The sequence below is a fragment of the Filobasidium floriforme genome (assembly GCF_021052385.1).
Source record: "Filobasidium floriforme strain CBS 6241 chromosome Unknown HD553scaffold_3, whole genome shotgun sequence".
NCBI classification, from domain to species: domain Eukaryota; kingdom Fungi; phylum Basidiomycota; class Tremellomycetes; order Filobasidiales; family Filobasidiaceae; genus Filobasidium; species Filobasidium floriforme.
The window spans coordinates 679,607-697,139 of NW_025763624.1; the positions used below are offsets into that span (position 1 = coordinate 679,607).

General features: G+C 54.1%; 7 protein-coding genes across 7 annotated transcripts; 3 read left to right on the top strand and 4 right to left on the bottom strand.

Moving 5' to 3' along the window:
* Positions 1–716: 716 nt before the first annotated feature.
* On the bottom strand, positions 717–1,932 carry HD553DRAFT_267933 (cyclophilin; the record flags this gene model as incomplete). The annotated part of the gene is made up of 7 exons (XM_046177550.1): positions 717–807; positions 909–994; positions 1,065–1,117; positions 1,195–1,344; positions 1,483–1,570; positions 1,648–1,669; positions 1,751–1,932. The coding sequence occupies 7 exons, from the start codon at positions 1,930–1,932 to the stop codon at positions 717–719; spliced, it is 672 nt and encodes a 223-aa protein (XP_046039233.1).
* A 1,269-nt stretch (positions 1,933–3,201) lies between these two features.
* HD553DRAFT_292402 (complex I intermediate-associated protein 30-domain-containing protein) lies at positions 3,202–4,939 on the top strand. Its single transcript, XM_046178405.1, has 4 exons — positions 3,202–3,437; positions 3,512–3,762; positions 3,849–4,476; positions 4,558–4,939. Exons 1-4 carry the CDS (start codon positions 3,233–3,235, stop codon positions 4,563–4,565), a joined length of 1,092 nt encoding a protein of 363 aa, XP_046039234.1. The 5' UTR covers positions 3,202–3,232; the 3' UTR covers positions 4,566–4,939.
* Positions 4,912–7,817, top strand: HD553DRAFT_158278 (uncharacterized protein). The gene is made up of 2 exons (XM_046176807.1): positions 4,912–6,211; positions 6,290–7,817. Exons 1-2 carry the CDS (start codon positions 5,068–5,070, stop codon positions 7,642–7,644), a joined length of 2,499 nt encoding a protein of 832 aa, XP_046039235.1. The 5' UTR covers positions 4,912–5,067; the 3' UTR covers positions 7,645–7,817.
* On the top strand, positions 7,818–9,363 carry HD553DRAFT_158219 (epoxide hydrolase). Its single transcript, XM_046176806.1, has 2 exons — positions 7,818–8,056; positions 8,119–9,363. Exons 1-2 carry the CDS (start codon positions 7,990–7,992, stop codon positions 9,096–9,098), a joined length of 1,047 nt encoding a protein of 348 aa, XP_046039236.1. The 5' UTR covers positions 7,818–7,989; the 3' UTR covers positions 9,099–9,363.
* On the bottom strand, positions 9,200–10,886 carry HD553DRAFT_327868 (uncharacterized protein; the record flags this gene model as incomplete). The annotated part of the gene is made up of 2 exons (XM_046181841.1): positions 9,200–10,127; positions 10,201–10,886. 2 exons carry the CDS (start codon positions 10,884–10,886, stop codon positions 9,200–9,202), a joined length of 1,614 nt encoding a protein of 537 aa, XP_046039237.1.
* Positions 10,887–11,763: 877 nt separating this feature from the next.
* Positions 11,764–14,703, bottom strand: HD553DRAFT_305358 (cytidylyltransferase family-domain-containing protein). The gene is made up of 10 exons (XM_046179150.1): positions 14,437–14,703; positions 13,674–14,380; positions 13,486–13,584; positions 13,289–13,410; positions 13,118–13,196; positions 12,948–13,050; positions 12,787–12,881; positions 12,610–12,710; positions 12,202–12,548; positions 11,764–12,114 (listed from the first exon to the last, which is right to left on the bottom strand). The coding sequence occupies exons 1-10, from the start codon at positions 14,592–14,594 to the stop codon at positions 11,886–11,888; spliced, it is 2,040 nt and encodes a 679-aa protein (XP_046039238.1). The 5' UTR covers positions 14,595–14,703; the 3' UTR covers positions 11,764–11,885.
* Positions 14,704–15,284: 581 nt separating this feature from the next.
* On the bottom strand, positions 15,285–16,576 carry HD553DRAFT_339408 (uncharacterized protein; the record flags this gene model as incomplete). The annotated part of the gene is made up of 4 exons (XM_046182439.1): positions 15,285–15,782; positions 15,845–15,975; positions 16,045–16,409; positions 16,476–16,576. 4 exons carry the CDS (start codon positions 16,574–16,576, stop codon positions 15,285–15,287), a joined length of 1,095 nt encoding a protein of 364 aa, XP_046039239.1.
* Between the last annotated feature and the right edge of the window lie 957 nt (positions 16,577–17,533).

The following is a 17,533-nucleotide window of genomic DNA, read 5'->3' on the forward strand; positions in this document are numbered from 1 at the left end:
CGATCAGCAATTGCTGCATCAGGGACCAGGTTCTTCCCATTGTGGTCACGTGATATTCATCTATCTACCATATGATCCTAGCACGCCACCCCCCACCACCCTGTTGTCGAACCACATCTGCGTCCACCTTACAAAGGTAATCTTCCGTAGCCACCTCCGACCTTGTCTTTCCTCCCCGTCATCCTCGCGATCAAGACCTGTCCCCGCGCGCTCTTCAACCAGTACACGAGCCCACCCAAAGGGACGACCACGAGCACGATCAGCGCCAAGAGGGTGGTGGTCGAGGCGTAGCCGGCGACGTCGGTCTGAGGGGACTTGGGGTCAACGTAGACGGGGTCGAGCGGGTCGGCATTCAAGAGGTCCTCGACAGGGTTCTCGGTCGCCTCGTTGGACTAGTGGAGTCGTGAGCAAAAGATCAAGCGAGGAAAGCGGGCAGGACGAAAACAAGGGAGACTGTAGGTCAGCATCCTTTGCACGAGAAATAGGCGAACGACGCGATCAGGCAGGGAGTCGCTGGTGATTCATTTAATTTTCATCGCTTCGTCTCCGTTTTTCCACTCTTTCTCTTTCTTCAAAACACCTCGATCGTTGTACAAGGATGAAGAGCGACGGGGACGGGCTCACGACGGATTCCTGTCCCCTTCGCGCCCCAGAACCCCGCGCCCATTCTCATTCTCTAGCGTCACGCCGCAGTAGGAAAGAGGAGAGAGAGAAATCTAGAGCTCGACCCGGAGAGGTACCTCGTTGCCCTCGGCGTCGACCTCTTTCTCGATGGGGAGCTCTCCAGCGTTGACAATAATGACGTCCCTGAAGCGTGTTTGAACACACAAGTCAAGCGCAGGCAAGATCAGCTCAACCCGGCGTTGTGCAGGATGAGAGGAGAGGTATCGTGGGATCTTTGGACTCACTCGAGAGGCTTGTCGCCACGGCCCTTGGGGGCGTTCTCGATCGTCTTGACAATGTCCATACCCTCGAGGGCCTCACCGAAAACGACCTAGAAGTGATTACCACGAAATGTCAGTGCCGGCAGACTGTGACAGTTCGCGGAGGGATACCAGACTTACGTGCTTGCCGTTCAACCATGAAGTGACGACGGTGGTGATGAAGAATTGAGAGCCTGTAAATCGTCACACCCAACCCGCACAACCTCGATTAAGTAAGCCGCGTCTCCGAGTCTTCCTGTCGCGCACTGACCGTTGGTATCCCTGCCACTGTTGGCCATGCTCAACGATCCAATCTTGTGCTTGATCTTGAAGTTCTCGTCGGCAAACTTGGCACCGTAAATGCTTTTGCCGCCAGTCCCGTCGCCTCGAGTAAAGTCTCCACCCTGAAGCATAAAGTTGGCTGAGAATAGAGAACGAAAAAAAAGACAAGCGGAAGGATTAGTCCCAGCTCTATGCTCCTCCTCGCAGGTGATACGTCTCAGCCAAGGGTAGGGTAAGAGAGTTCAATCAAAGGGGGAAGGGTAGGGGACCGGCTTACCGATGACTCGGTGGAACTTGGATCCCTTGTAGCCATAGTCGATGGGGGTGCCATCAGCGAGCTGCTGAGTACAGAGAGCTCGGAAGTTCTGGTAGGGTCGAGGTAAGGAAGTATCGATCAGCTCGGAGTCAGCGCTCGTTATCGTAGAGGTAACGTTGAACCCACCTCTACGGTCTTGGGAACGGTCCTAGCGTACCAAGAAGACGGGGTCAGTATGGCCACTCGTGGTGATCCGCTTGGTCCGATCCCAAACGATACTCAGACTCACTTTCCGTAGAGACCGAATGTGACCCTACCCAAAGGTCGACCACCTTGCTCGATGTCGAAAAAAACCTTGTTGGTGATGACGGGTCCCTTGGCGGCATCGGCTCCCTGAGCGGTGACCGCGAGGAGGGTGACGACAAGGGCGGCCAGGAGGGCGAAGAGGGATTTGAGGGAGAAGGTCTGCATCGTGATCGTCGAAGGCGAGATACTTGTCTGCAGATGGGCCCCCTTGGTGGAGAGCATTCTTGGGTATGAGAGACTTGCCTTTTGATTACCCGACCAGCGATCCTCAGCGACGTGGAGGCCACTCTCAGGTCGACTGTGAGTCTCGGGACAAACGCGAATTGATTCCGAGACCGGATATAAACCTTGTCTCTTGCTTTCTCTCTCTGATCAATACGACGTTACAACCTCTCTTCTGGCGCATCGCGCCCTCTGATGAGTACACGAGCAAGTGATTGTGAGCTGAGATGTACATACCTCTCATTCTGTGAGACTAGTCTTTTTGGTAACTCACCGGAGGCCAAGCAAGGGATTTATGATAGCGACCGAAGCTGGACGTGTAGGAAGGCGGCGAATCAACATAGAAGCCATAGATGTTCTTGAAGATTCCCGGTCCTGCTGTCGTACAGCAGTCCAATGGTTCCTGATGAGGTTGCGACATGATAGAGGTCGATTTGTTACCCGGTGAATGAAAAGTTTCATTATCACCAGAGATCACCTTGCCTTGCGCTTGCGACTTCGTGACCTGAAACGTCGCATCCGCAATGATGCAGCTCGAAAGGAGACAAGACAGGGTGATGAAACGGCTGAAACCATGCCTTCACGAAATCGCTTCTGCACTGGAGATGCAGAGCACGGAACGAGCACTTCAAGATCGTTAGTTGTTGACGGGATTTCTTCCGGGTGAGTTAGCAGCATGAAAAACATGCATGGATACTGGCTCATCGTCCCAAGGATTTTGGGAGATGTTTTCGTCCATCCACTGCATTTACTAATTGGTTCATGAACCCGCAGGCTGTCTGAACCAAGATTGCGTGACGATCCTACTGAACAATGATAGCCAGGTGGAACTCTTCAAATTGTATGACTCGATGAAAGGTGGGCACGAGCTCCCTAAGTGACAATACATGACCACTGATGCTCATCCACTCTGTTAATACTTCTGATGATAATCATTCTGAATCGGAGTGCCTGATGTAGGAGAAAACCGTTCAAGCTCGAGATCGCTCATTGAGCGCAAATTCCGCCAGTTGCGCGCAATCCGAGTCGAAATTTATCGAGCCGTCTTCGAAGGGGTATATGAGACACCGTTGAGGAAGAACAAATGTAACATACGAGAGATCGTGTCGTAGCCACGTAGGGACTGAGTGGTCTAGTTCAAAAGCGATGCTCGAGATCGCTGATCAACCTGTTCATTCTGATCAGGCATGGAAGGTCGTCTAGATTGAATATGCGTTGTGTGTCGGCGATCTTCAGCGCGAGGATGACGATTTCGGCCTGGACGGTCGTCAGACCGAGGGGCGACCTTGGCATGCTTGTCAAACTGGAACGTCGTTGTCTCCAAGACTCTGCCCTCAATTATCGGGAATTGATATCAACACCACTCAAAGCTTATTCAAGGATGACGTCCCCGTTCAGAGCATACTTTGAACGATCCATACAGGTCCTGAAACAAAACTCGGCCAAAGGTGAGCCTACCCTGAGCCTAAACCCCGCGTCGAGTTGATGCTGACAAGGCAATCCCCATCTGCCCCGCCTTTAGTACTGAGCGCAAACCCTTCGCCGAACCTGCAACAGGGGCACCTAGTATACTCGCTCTCGGCCTCTCAGAATCCCAACCTGAACATCAAAGACTACGCGACAGGGTGCGATGGTGATATCGGCGGTCTGAGCACATGTACCCTGGATCTGGATGAGAACGGGGATGGCAGGTTTTGGGGCGAGATGAAGTTGGGTGTCAAGCGAGAATACGAGGGAAAGGTCAGGGGAGGTTATGCTGGATTCAGGAACAAGGTATGCTTGTGTTTGCGGTCTAGAGAGGCATCGGCTTAAGAGATGACTGCTTCTTTCGCTAACTTTATACGTTGGGTGAACTTCAGAACCTGCCTACCATGTTCGGTGCTCTTCACCATGACTTGTCTCTTTATACCCACCTCGCCATCACCCTCCGGCCGTCCGGTGAACCGGCCACCCTACGTCATTGGTTCATCAACATCCAGACCGACGGACCCGTGCGGTCAGACCTGTTTCAACACCGACTCCCCCTCTCCCCTTCCCAGTTGGTCGCTGGCAAAGGCTACAACCAATGGCAGACTGTACATGTCCCGCTGAACGGGTTCGTACTGACAAACTCGGGTGCCCTCAGTGACACGCAGATCCCGATGATGAAGAACAAGATCCGGACGGTCGGGTTCAGTATCCTTGGAGGAGGTCGAGAGCCAGGTAGTCCGTCTGCCGGTCTACAAGGAGGAGGAGGAAAGAGGGCTTCATACCCTGGTACCGGGGATAGCGAGCTGGACATGATCGAAGATGACCTGACACTTCGAGCCAAGGAGACTAGGGATCAGGAAGAGGACTTGCGGCCCCAGGGTTTACGACCGGGTGAGGAGGCTTCGGAGGAGGGTGAACATGCCGCTGCTGCCTTGGGCGGGATCGAAGGGAGGTTTGAACTGGGGATCAAGGAGGTACGGGCTGTCAATCTCGACAACGAGGCGCCGGAAGAATCAGGTGAGCGGGAATGAGGTTCTGGTCAATTCTTCTTCTTTGGGCAAAGATGCTGAGAATGACGGATTGTCGGGCTTTGAGCAGTGTGGTGAACCAGTGGCCATGATCCTGATGGCAAGAGGGAAGGAGAGAATTGTGATGATACCGATGAGACAGATAGTCGAGGTCCCGAATCCCTTGATTGCGATTCTGCTTCGAAATTTGAAATCCCTCCTATTGCAAATCAACCAACGTAAGCAATCACCTTGCTCGTCGGTGGTGATTGGAGACGTCAGATTGCCGTCATTAATGTTGTTGATGCTGTGAGAGCTGATGTAGCTACGTCTCGTGAATCGAACTACATTTCTGCCTGAACTCGCGTTGACGCGACGCGTCTGATCGGGGGATGCTCGTCATCTTCGCATCTTGGTAGCTTGGTATCTCATTCGCCTCGGTGACGTTCTTGCCAACTATCGTTCAAGACGAGACAGGTCATCGCTACTACTACTAGCAGTGAAGCACACCAACACTCTTGTCGAACAATACCCGGCATTCCCTCGTCATGTCGAGCTAACCTCCGCTGCTGAGAGTCCGATAGCGATTCGATCGCTAGCTATGTACACGGACAGGATAAAAAGCAGCCAGTCTCCAGACATAGCACTCATCTGGCCCTTGCCAGAGATTATACCTTCTATCTCGTCTGCATCCACGCCGCCGTCTCCTCGGCCAATCCTCCCGGGTGTCAAATCTGGCTCGCCTGCCTCACCGGAACTCAAGAGGAACAGGACGTCGAGTTATACGTCGCAACCACGACCTGGCCATAGTCAAGGTCGAAGCCAGGACCCACTCTACCAGCATTTACAACCACTTCCGACCATACCAGGGTCGCCCAGTGTCTCCTTGTCGCAAGCCTCGGTCTTTCAGCACATCGCTAGCGAGATCCCATCCCTTTGCACCGAGAACGGAGCGCCGCCCACGAACGCTTCTCTCATGCGGGAAGAGACGTACTACTTTCCAGAGACCTTGTCCCAGATCGAATTCGTACCCAGTCAGCCGATCACCTTTGAAGCGGCGTTCTCTCAACAGATGAAAGAACCACGAGCTGGTCCATCTTTTCCATCCTCTGCCTCGTCATCGAAGAGGTTGGAACAGATCGCTCTGAGCGATTTTTCGATCTTGAGCGAGACGGGTATGGTCATGGGGACTACCCCTACACAAGCCAGTAGCAATGTCGGTGAAGTATGGACACAGAAGAACGATCAAAGGAGTCAGACTCGCATCCGGTCCTCGCCATCGCGTAGCCCGGCCCAGACTCGGGAGGCACCAGTCTCTCCGTCACGGCCGATCCTGGCTGCAAAGCATCTCAACTCTCCCTCCCGACCCACTACCGTTCCCGCCAACTCTGGTCTACCTACTCCGCCTTTCACAGACGCTCGCAAGTCAAAGCCATCTCGGATCAATCGGCGTGATCACGACTCTGCTGGTGATGCCAAGGACGACGAGCTGGAGGAGGAGCTCAGGGACTTGAAACGCTGTACGAGCAAGTACGGGATCTTGTCCCCGCCGAGCAGTTCCAATACTGGCGGTCATAGTGAGCGCGACGAGGCGAAGACCGATTTCGTCGATCCCTTCAGCGCCGAGTTCGATGAGATGGAGGTCGAGGTCGATTCGGACGACGACGACCGGGGAGTCCAAAGGTTTCAAGCAGGGGTTCCCGTCACTCACGCCAAGAGCAAAGAGGCCCGGATGGATGCATTAGGTATGTCAAGTTGGACTATCCACGCTTACGAAAGGATCACACCACTCAAATAGATTATGATGCTTCTTCTACAAACAGCGAGATTGAAGAATAAGCGAAACCGGCTAGATATCGCTCCCGTCTCGCCTGTTCCACGGGCCAAACGACGCGATTCCATCGCTGTCGAAGAGCCGCCTCGTAGCGTGTTGTCCTCGGATGACGAAGTAGCGAGGACAAACGACTCGATATCTCCGACAAGGTTACCCCTGGTCAGACCGAAGAAGCGGCGAAAGATAGCTGGGAGTAGTCAGATGACTGAGCCAGAAGAAGCTCATGGGCTGAGGGTGGAAGGCAAGGATGCGAGATCATCCGGAGCTGGACGGTCCCAGAACGAATGCTCGCTTGCACAGAGCGAGAGTATAGGGGCCCAGGCCGAAGATACCGGTATGCTTGACCCCGAGCAGGATGGTTCAATCTCGGGCAGTCCTGGTCTACCGAACACGAGGTTGAGCCCAGCTCGGAGAAGCACTATCGAAGGGGAAGAGCAAGATCGACTTGTGAGAGACGTTGATGATCAAGGCGAGGTTCGGCCTGATTTTCACTCGCACCAGGTTGCAGAGGGATCTCTACCTGCCCCGGCGGTTGCTCGCAGCTCGACCGCAGAGGATCTGGCGAGAATGTTCGATGACGATGGTGTGGAAGATGAGGATGAGAATGGATCGATCGAGGAACCGGATGTCAAGGTCAAGAGCGAGAAAGCCCTTGGTAAACGCCCGCAACGCGATCTGGCGTCCATGGTCGATGACAATGCCGAGGACGACGACATGCAGGCCTTTCCCGGAAACAACTTTGTGGATCTTACGGAAGATGACGTGGGGGACGAGTATGAACCGGACAAGTACGAGCTCACGCAGGAGCCCACGGCGGAGGACGACGATGACGATCTCGATCCTGGACTCGGTCTCGGTGATATAGACGACTTTGACGCGTTTGACTGGGACCCTTCACAGCCCCTGCGTGAGGCATCACCCGAGGTGGACGTGACCACCGATGGTACCGCTCAGCACCAGGAAAGACAGCCCAAGGAAACGAGAGAACCCTTGATCAACCCGTTGAGGACGATCTCTTCATTGCCGGAAAAGTTGAAACAATTCTACCTGACCCACTGGTGTCGGACGAGCACGAGAAAGGCGGGCGAGCTCGTCGGACCCGAAGCTCAGTTGGCAAACGATCGAATCGTTCAGGCCGAAGTGGCCGCCGCGGTGGACAAGCGGATGAGAGGCAAGACGTGGGAGAATACGGCGTTGAACAGGACGGGAAAATCGACAAGCGGAACGGCGGCGGGCGCGAGAGGAGGCAGGGGTGGTGGGAGGGGTGGTGCACGGGGAGCTGCGAGAGGCAAGGCTTTCTTTATTCAGAGAGCCATGCGAGCGAGGAGGGGAAGGGGTAAATAGCAGTCGTTGTGGCCTAGCACCTTTGTTAGCCAGACGGTCTTGTGGATTTTGATCGCGGTTTTACCCAATCGGCTTGTCATCGATATAACAATATATCGCTCGAGCGATTGATGAATCAAGACTGTCAGGCTGCAGGATAACGCATCTCGACGTCTGCAAGTACATGCGTGTGTGCAGATGATTCGTCATCACCGGGTGAGTGGTGGTCGGCGGCTCGGCGGTCTAGCGCGCCAGCGGGGGGTTGGTTGCTCGTTGTAACTTGCGAGTATATCATTCGACGTCAAACGCTCGTCCCCCCCCCCCGTTCTACAAACTGAAGTACATGCCACGACGAAAACAACAACAATGTCAAACCCACCTGGTCTTCCCGGCGTCGAACGTCGATACGCCCAAGTCAACGGACTCAAGTACCGTGAGTCTCCTAGCCGTGTGTCCTTGTTGTACCCTCGACTCAGTCGCGCACAACCCCGACAGACTACCTCTTTAGCCAGAAGAGTGACTCTTACAAGGACACCATCGTCCTCGTCCATGGTTTCCCTGACCTTTCTTATGGTTGGAGAAAGGTGATCCCTTACCTTTCCGAAAAGGGCTACCGGGTCATCGCCGTCGACACGATTGGGTACGGTGGTACCGATGCCCCTCTGGACGAGGACATCTCGAAGGAAGTCGAGCTCTACACTGCCAAGCAGAACGCTACCTGTATCAAGCAGCTCGTCGAGCAGATTGCCCAGGACGAGGGCAAACAAGCTGAACCCGTCATCGTTGTCGGACACGACTGGGGTAGCTACATCGCCCAGAGGTTCGCCCTCTGGTACCCCGACATGACCAAGGCGTTGTCTATCGTCTGTGTCCCTTGGACCCCGGTCACGCACGAGAGGCTGGACATCAAGGAGATCGTCAAAGTCCTCCCGAATTTCGCCTACCAAATCCAGTTTGCCAGCGGGGACGTCGACAAGCGGGTCGCCGAGCTGGGCGATCAGGGTCTACGAAACTTTACCCTCTTTGGAGCTGGAGGCAAGACCGAGGATGGCAAGTCGGTCTTTGACCCCAAGAAAGGCCTCGACCTCGAAGCTTTGGGTGGCAAGGTCGTACCCACTCTGTACACGGACAAGGACGAGCTCGACTACGTCTTTGAAGAGTACAAGCGTCATGGCGCTCACCCTCCACTCAACGCTTACCGAGTGATGCCCCTGAACGCTCGGGACGAAAAGGCCCTGCCCAAATCGTCTGAGACACAGGTTCAAACCAAGACCTTGTTCATCAGGGCATTGAGGGACAAGGCATTGCCGCCCTTCATGAGCCAGGGGATGGACAAGTTCTTTGCTGAGGGCGTCCTCACCGTCAAGGATATCGACGCGGACCACTTTGTCCAGCTCGAAAAGCCGGACGAGTTCAACGAGGTGTTGGGCGAGTGGCTGGACACGGTCGTCTCGGGTCAGAAGAGCAGTCTCTGAAGGGGTACATGCCATGTCGTCCATCGATACAACAAAGATAACAGAAAGATACAACACTTGTGAGATCGGTAACTTAGGGATAATGGAATTCGAATGACCCGCTATGACAAATTTCTCGCCGCGGCTTGGATTTCGGCCCTCGGCTGTTCCAAGATACCGATACCCCTCTCCAACTTGGATCGATGAGCCCTCGAGCCAGAGCCACCCTCGCCACGATGAGCCGCGTCTTCGAGGTCCGAAGCTTCGGATGAACTGATACTCGAGCTGTAGTTGCTCCCACGTCGCATGAACGTGACTCCCTCGCCTTCCCTCTTTTTGGCCTCGGCTTGTTGCTTCCGAATCTCCTTCAATTCGTCGCTCCCAGCATGGAGCACCGCGATCTTTAGCCCGGGCAAGTTCCTCTCGAGGTACCCTTTCAGGACGGGTAGCAATTCCTTCTTGGGTCTATAAGTCCCAGAGTCTTGATCGATGACCAGTTCATAGTGTTTTGGATGTCTCGGCGGTTCTTCATCCGGTGGCCCTCCTGGTAAATGATCAGGTGGGTGGGTCTTGCCCGACGTATCACCACCGCCTCCACCATCACCTTTCCCTGCATGAGGATCGATCCTCCTGATCAAAAACTCTCCCGCAAAGGCGACGTATACGTCTGCATCCGCATGTCCCATGTGCTTGGACATGAAGTCCGTCGTGAAGTTTTCCCCCGTCTCACAGAACCGCAACATCGAATTCAGGGTAAGGACATAGGTAAATTGTCTCCCTCCCTGATCCCAATGGGCTAGCTCGAGGAATTTTCTGGTAACCTCTTTCCTTGGTGTCGATTCTACGGGGTCGTACTCGAACTTGCCGGACTTGCATCGCTTGTCATAAGCGTACACTCGGGCGTGTTGTTTGTGAATCGCCTTGTTCAAGAGTTTCCCTCGGATGCCCGAGGCGGTAAAGAGCGGGGCGACGAACCACTTGAAATCGACGTAACGGTGGTAGAGCTCAGACGGGGTCGGACCTTGCAGTTGAATTTCGTTGGCCTCGAAGCTGGGAGCAGACAAGGGCAGGACCTGGATCAGCGATGGAGACCAGTATAAAATGCCTTGAACAATGTACATACTCGTATTGCGCCACCTGTCCTTCCTTGCCTCTACCTTCCCGCTCTTCCCCTGGACCTCCCTTGGTCCCCGCGATCCTGCCCAAAAGCGGCGAATAATGCTGCCACCACCGCCCTGGTCCGAGCGTGAACGCCCTGCCCACGTTCCACTCGTCTCCCGGCTGTAGGCTCCCGATCACCTCGACGGATATCTCAATCTCGTCCCTCTGATGCCTGTACGTCTTGTCTCGGCACAATTTGAGCGGGTTCAAGATGTTCGACGCTGCCCGAGCTAGGTTGACCCTCCGACCCGCCCAACGTTTCTTGAGTTCGAAACGTTGTCTCTTTATATCCTTCCACTCCGGTCCGCCGAGATCCCGAATCTCGACCTTGAGGTGGCCGAGTCGGTCATCGTGGCTGGTGAAATCTTCATCCATGACGACGACCTTCATCGTGCCTCCTTCTTTGGGGAACCCGCCAATGATCCACTCGTCCTCCCACTTGGGCTCGCGCGTGTTTCGTTCGGTCCGACCTCGATAACGCAAGGGCGGGTCTTCCCGGTGTCTCGGGGCGAGCGACGGGGTGTCCATCTGAGCCATGATATATGGGTCTGCAGAGAAGCTCGGGAGGTCGGCGGGAGGGAGGGTGGTAGCTCGATGAAAGGTGACCTTGATGATATAGGTTTCCACCTCGGAGGGAGGCAGAGGCATGGGGTCGTACCCGCCCTCTGGCTCGGACGATCCGTCGTCTTTCCCCTTGCCCTTCTTGTCCTTCTTCAGACTCTGCTTCTCCTTGTGATCCCGCCTCCGGACATGTAACCCATGACCGTGCTCTCCATTCGCTACCTTCTCCTCGCACTGTTCTGCCAATGGAGCGACCCGCTCTTGACCGTGATGTCGGTTCAGGAGCTTTTCCTCTATCGCGACCATCCCCCGTGCTTCTGTCGTGTTACCTTGCAAGGTCGACGACATCTTCTCAGTTCCCTCGTCCTGTCGTGTCGATGTGAGTGCCGAGTCGATCTTCTTGTACTCCTAGGCGAGTGTAACGGGTCGCAAGCCAAGTGAAGCACCGTTTCGTCTCCCTTTCATAGTGTACAACACCTCTCCGTCTCTCCTTATCTTGGCTCTCGAGGTTTCTCTCTCTTTACAAACTTTCTAGGCTCTCAGTCCTTTTTCCGCAGCAGCAGCAGCGACCTGATCTGGTCCTCGAGAGCTATAAATTGATCTTCCCTTCGGCCTTTGTTAGGTCCTCGGTGATGCCCGAAAAAGGTCACACAGAGAGAGAGAGAGAGAGGCACGGTTGGAGATGGCAGCATCGTATCGAGCTATCGAGCTACCAACCAGACTTTTAAAGCTGTGTCGTATGTTTGTGCGTCTCCCCCTCCGGACCCATCGTCGATGATGATGATGATGTGTGATCTTGTGACTTGGCCCCGTCGAAACTACACAACAAATGCGCAGCAGGCCAGGACGCAGCAGCAGGTAAAAACCACCGAAACGGCTGGCGTTGCCGATCATCGTCGCGCGGAGAAACGGAACCGAAGCGCCTCGACGTCATCGCCGGCGGCCAGGAAGAAGGTGCGAAACCATTCTGATCCAATATTATTATCGGTGCTCTCTACGTCTAGAAACTCTTGACAGACATGTCGCCACCCTCACTCCCTCTATCTATACCTGATCTGCTGACGACCTTCCGCCCCTCCATACACCTCATATCGACCCAGCACCAGCTTCGACCGCGCCCTTGACCGCACCACCGGCAGCACCCGCGGCCAGCTTGCCCTGACCCTGCAAATACCTCTGCAGGTCGTGCAACAACGTCAACTGTTCCTCCGTAGTCAGCGAGTTGACTACGGTCTGAAGCACCGAGCCGACCGTCACGTGGTGGACCCTGATGAGGCTGCTATAGTAGACCGCACTGAAAATGCCCATGATGAATCTAGGGTAAAGAGGGAGAGAGGACGGGTGTGCCTTCAGCGTTCATGCGTGCAATTTAAAAAGACTTCCTGGCTCGAGATGGACTCACTGGCAATCCATGCGATCGGTCATCCCCCCATGTCCAGGGATGCTATCTCCGAAATCCTTGATATCAAACGCCCTCTTGAAGCCGCTCGCAAAGAACCCTCCAAACGGCGCCACGAGCGAGGCAAACGCGGCCATGATCAACGAGTGGATCTGGAATGGCGCGTACGGGATCGAAGGGATATCTCGGCCCACGATCGACTGGGCGGCGGATTGAACGAACGAGGGCCATTCGAACGAGGTCCAGAGGAAGACGGGGTTGGGAGTGCAGTGAATGTCGGACCAAGCGCTCACGCCGAGGTCTTGGGCGGGGCAGGTCATGTAAGGGAATCGCATAAAGAACGTTCCCCACTGGCGTCGAGGGGAGAGAGAATTAGCTTCAGCGCCTGAACATGCACTAGCGGGGACTCACAAAGACGGCAAAGATCGAAGTGCAGAAGAACGCTCCGACGAAACCCTCGACGGTCTTTTTGGGGCTCAACTTGAACAAAGACGTCTTTCCAAACGTTTTGCCTGCGGGCATCCGGCGAGACAGAAAGATGTAAATCAGTGTTTGGCATAGCAGGGAATGTTCGGACCCGCGACTCACCACAAATGTAAGCAAAGATGTCGTTACAGATGACGAGCGAGGCGGGGACAAAGAACCAAATCATGCCCTCGAGAATGTTGTTGACGATAAAATGGCTGTCAGGGTTGGGGCGAGGCAGATCAGCTTGGTGATTGTTACTCTCGTGATGCATGTCGACCCACCTCGAGACGACGATTAATAGTAGCGTCATGTGGACCCAACAGAAGAGACCGAATTGTCGTCTCAAATATTGCTTTTGCAGGCTCATCACAAAGCCCATGAAGCCTATCGCGCACGAAAAAGGTCAGCGGCTACAGGGTTTCCGCCAAGAGCATCTCGGATTGGGACTCGCCAAATACATAGAGCATAAAGCTGATGAACCTGTGATTCTGCGCAAAGGGCAAAAAGTAGGCGTCGACAAAGACGATGTGCTGTGCGCCGATGAAGCAGTCGCATGATCCGTTAGCTCTGTTGCCCCTTTTCCGTTTCGCTAGAGAGGTAGCAGATAGGGAAATAGACTGACTTTGAAATAATAGATGATACTCTCGCCGTACAAAAAGTAGTTGCTGACGACGAAAAAGTACCAGTTCAACGTCTTGCTCCATTGATCTCCAGCTTCGGTGTTGTTCTCGGTCGTGTCGTTTTCTGTAAAACAAGTCCAACCTGGCAGCGTGAGTATGATGTTATACGCATGACCAGGAATCGTGCCACAGAGCTCACTAAAGGACAGGTCGAACAGGGCGGTAACCTCTTTGTAGACGAGGCACTGGATGACAAAGACCAACAGGATCATATATGGTGATCCGAGGGCGAGGAGGACTGTGCACAGCAAGACAATCGCAGAACATCGAGATTAGCCCTCCACGTCTCGATGATCAAAGCGCATCGCAATGGGAGTCCCGACTTGCCCAAAAAGAAGGTGATCATGATCAAGGTCCAGACGGTCCTCTCGACCGCATTACTCTTCTTCTTGCCCTGCACGACCTCGGCCAACTCCCCCAGGTTCTTCTTGACGACCTCGAGCTCTTCCTTGGTATACCTCCCTACACCGGGGATGACCGTCTCGCCCTCTTTTCCCTGTCCCGGGCTCAAGCCATCCTCGAATTTGACCCCTTTCGAAGGCGGGGTCACGACTCCCTTGTTATCCAGGTTGAACTCGGTAGGAGCCGGGCGTTTGTGGTTCGAGTTGAAGATCTCCGTCTCGGTAGTCTTGTCGTCGGTGGATTGAGCCGAAGTATTGGGAGAGGATGGGACGGGGAGCGAGGCAGGAAGCGAGGGGGAGAACGAGGTAGAGGGGAGCTGAGCTGGGTCGGTCTTTTTGCTCTTTTTGCCCTTTTTCGTAGGCTTGGCGGTGGAGCTCCCAGCCGACGTGGTTTCAACAGTGGCAGAAACTCCTTGTCCTGCTCCATTAGAAGGCGCTTCCATGGGTTCCGATGTAGGCTTGTCGCCGGTCAAGCTGGAGATGACTTCGGGCAACGAAGGAGCCAGGGCGGCAACCTCTTCCACTTTTTCCTTTACGCTCTCCTCTACCTTTTGAATCGTGGACAACGATAAGACCGGTTCGGGTGTCTCGACTGTAGGCGTCGAGTTTGCTGAGGACTTGTTCTTTCCCGACCTGAGTGTCCTATCAGTCTCCTTTCGTTCATCGAATCTGCAGATGGTGCGACCTACTTTTTCTTCGAGACGACCGGTTCCTCTGCCACCTGAGCCGTAGAAGGGCTAAAAACTTGCTCATCCTCGTGCTCACTTTCGGACGCTGACGCTGCGCCGTCGTCCATGCCTAACAGGTCGAACCGGCCCTGCGAGGCGTAAGCGATTCGGGGAGGCATCTGAGCAGCTAGACTGTTCTGCTTGGTGGGTTTGCTTTGGAGGAGAATCGGCGTCGTCAGATTCCTACGATATACAATTCCCGTTTGCTGCTACTGACGGCTTTAGGGGTGGTCGAGAAGCAAGAACCGTCGTCGATTGCAGATTACATTCTCGGTGTCGTTGATGTCGTCGTGGTCGCTGGAACGAGATGCGATGCTCCGTTCAGGGAAATGCGAGTCACGTGATTTCAGATCCAAAGTTCCCTTGTGATCGATGACGCAACGCGCGCGAGCTCTTGGAAAACTTGCTGGAGACGAGACAAAATCTGTCGGGGACGAGACAACGTAATATTGCGTAAGGGTGGCTTGCCGCGAGGGTGACGTAAGCGTATCACGTGATGTCTACCAAGCATGTAGACTACCGACTCCCTCTTGTACGAAACTCTATGCAGACCGTCGTATCGTTACGAGGTGTCGAAGACCAGTTTATCAGCGACATATCATTTGATATGAACAAACACGCCGAATGGGGAGGAATTCCACCTCCCCCAGTATAAATACAACGTATGGGGGGGGAATTTCACCCCCCCCGTTGTCTATCGAAACTAATTATCTTTGAAAAACCCAAAGATAACGAACCGGTTGAGAGCAGTTCTGGAATTTAAAAATCAGGATCTTACTCCTGTCGACCCCGCCGTATCGTTACGCCGTCTAGTTCTCGTCGTCGGAACCGGTGATGTGCTCCTTGTGAGAGACGAAAGGGTGGTTCCCGTCGTGACCACGAGCCGCGTGACAGAGATTGGCCTTCAACTGCTCACGAATGAGCAGGACGTGTCCTTGTCGAGCCTCCTTGGTCATTTGACCTTGGGAAAAGATCGTCTCAAGGACGGCGTCGATCCTCTTCATCGGATGAGCGTCAGGGTCGTTGGCGATGTCCCCGACACGAGGGTCCCGAGCGTGGCAGACGGCCTTCTTGTCCTTGCATTGGCCGCAAGTGCGTTCGTCGGACGATCCAAGGTTCTTTCGGCAGAGGAAGACGGGGCCGTACTTGACACAGTGGACGAGGGGGCGGTGGATGTTGTCGGGATCGACACCAGGGTTGCTGACGACGAGCTGGTTCTCGTCGATGTAAGAAGGGGGCTCGTTCTTCTCGATCACCCTTTGGTAACAACCGAGGCAGGCGACCTGCCATCCACCGCGCCATTGATCCTAGATATAGAGTCAAATCGTAAGCTAACATCGATGAACAACGATGTAATCGAACGACTCACCAACCAGCCGTTGATCGGCTTGATGTTGACCTTTCCGGATCGGTTAGGCCTCAACCACGCCATCAGCAAGTCCACGGGCGGGAAGATAGGAAGAACCGCGCGTTCTTCCTCGTCGACGATGATCTCGGCGACTGAACGAAAGAAAAATACGAATAAGATAAGCACCGTAACGATACGACGGAAATGAACACATTACTCACTCGTCTGGTCGTCCCTCCACCCGGCCCTGTCGTTCTTCACCCCGCCTTTGTCGACCTTGATCTGAAGACAGGCGACGTACGCCCCAGTGCTGAGACGCATGACCGGCTTGGTGTTGTCGTTAGGAAGGTAGGGAATTTCGGCACCGTCGACCTTCGACACGATCTGCCTGCGAGTCTTCTTGGAGGGGGAATGGTCGATTCCCTTCTTTCCCCCCTTGGCGATACGTTGGGCCTCGTTGTTGGCCGCGACATATTGATCGATCCAATCCTCGAACGAGACGAAGCCGGTCGGGTGAGCTTTGAGACCGGAATGGGGCAGGTTTTCCGGCCATTCGAGGAGATATTCGAGACGAAAGAGTTTTGCGCTAGACATATCGATCCCTATCAGCGACAAGACGTATAGCAACAACGAGAAAAAGCTATAGACTCACAGCTCTTCGTTCTGAGCCTGAATCTGATGCTGGGTGTTCAAGAGGGCCTTGTCCGCCTTCGAGACCACCTGGAGTTCTTCATCGGAGTCGAGGTCGTTCATGGTTGCACTGTAAAGCACAGCATCGATGATCAGATTGAGTATAAAGACAGTCGAACGCGGTACTAACAAAATGAGTTTGTATTATAGGCGTCACGTGACGCGCGACCTACGGTGCGCGTCGCCTCGGGGTCTCGTTCGGAGACCCTCTCGGGGACTCTCTCGGAGACCTTTTAGGAGGTGTTCTCGCAGACGTCTAACTAGTACCTTGTAGTAGTTAGACATCCGTTATTACATTGCTATGCCCACCGTTACCTTTCCCCAGTCCCGCGACCTTATTACCTCAAGACCCGGCAGGTCGGCTGCCAGGCCTTATAGTTTGCTGGCGATGAAGAACAACAATGATCAGTTGAGAGTCCTTTGTACGCCGTATCGATACGAGAGGACTCACAAAAGTAAACAAGAGAATGAATCCCACTTATTTCAAGTCCGAGTACGAGTCCCGAATTGAAGAGTAGGTGAATAAAGGTGAATTGAAGTGAAAGGGGGATCTCCTCGAATCGTAAATGAGCTGTCGAGTTATATGTTTTTTGTTTTGCTAGGCAGGAAAAAAACTGTCGACGTGTCGTACGATGGTGATGTCATGACTCGGTTAGCCAGATTCCAGCATTGAGGGGTTGAAACACATCGTCTTGACGACGGTGGTCGTATGAGACATCGTTCAAACTCAAATCTAATTCTGGCATATCTGACAGAGGAATACGCGACATAAAGAACGATCCACAGAACAAGCGGCTTCATCCGACGCGCGCTAAACTCCCAAAGGCATCTTGAAACGATCAAAGGGTCCTTTGACTTTTTTCCATACGCCGTATCGTTACGGGGAGGGTTTTAATCGGAGTTTGGCTCATCAATCATCCCTGTCGTCGAGGCTGAGTTGATGGAGCGAGCATCACACCAACGCTCAGGTCCCCCTGCCTTTCGTGGACATCGGTTCCTGGAGTTCTTTCAATGGAAAGG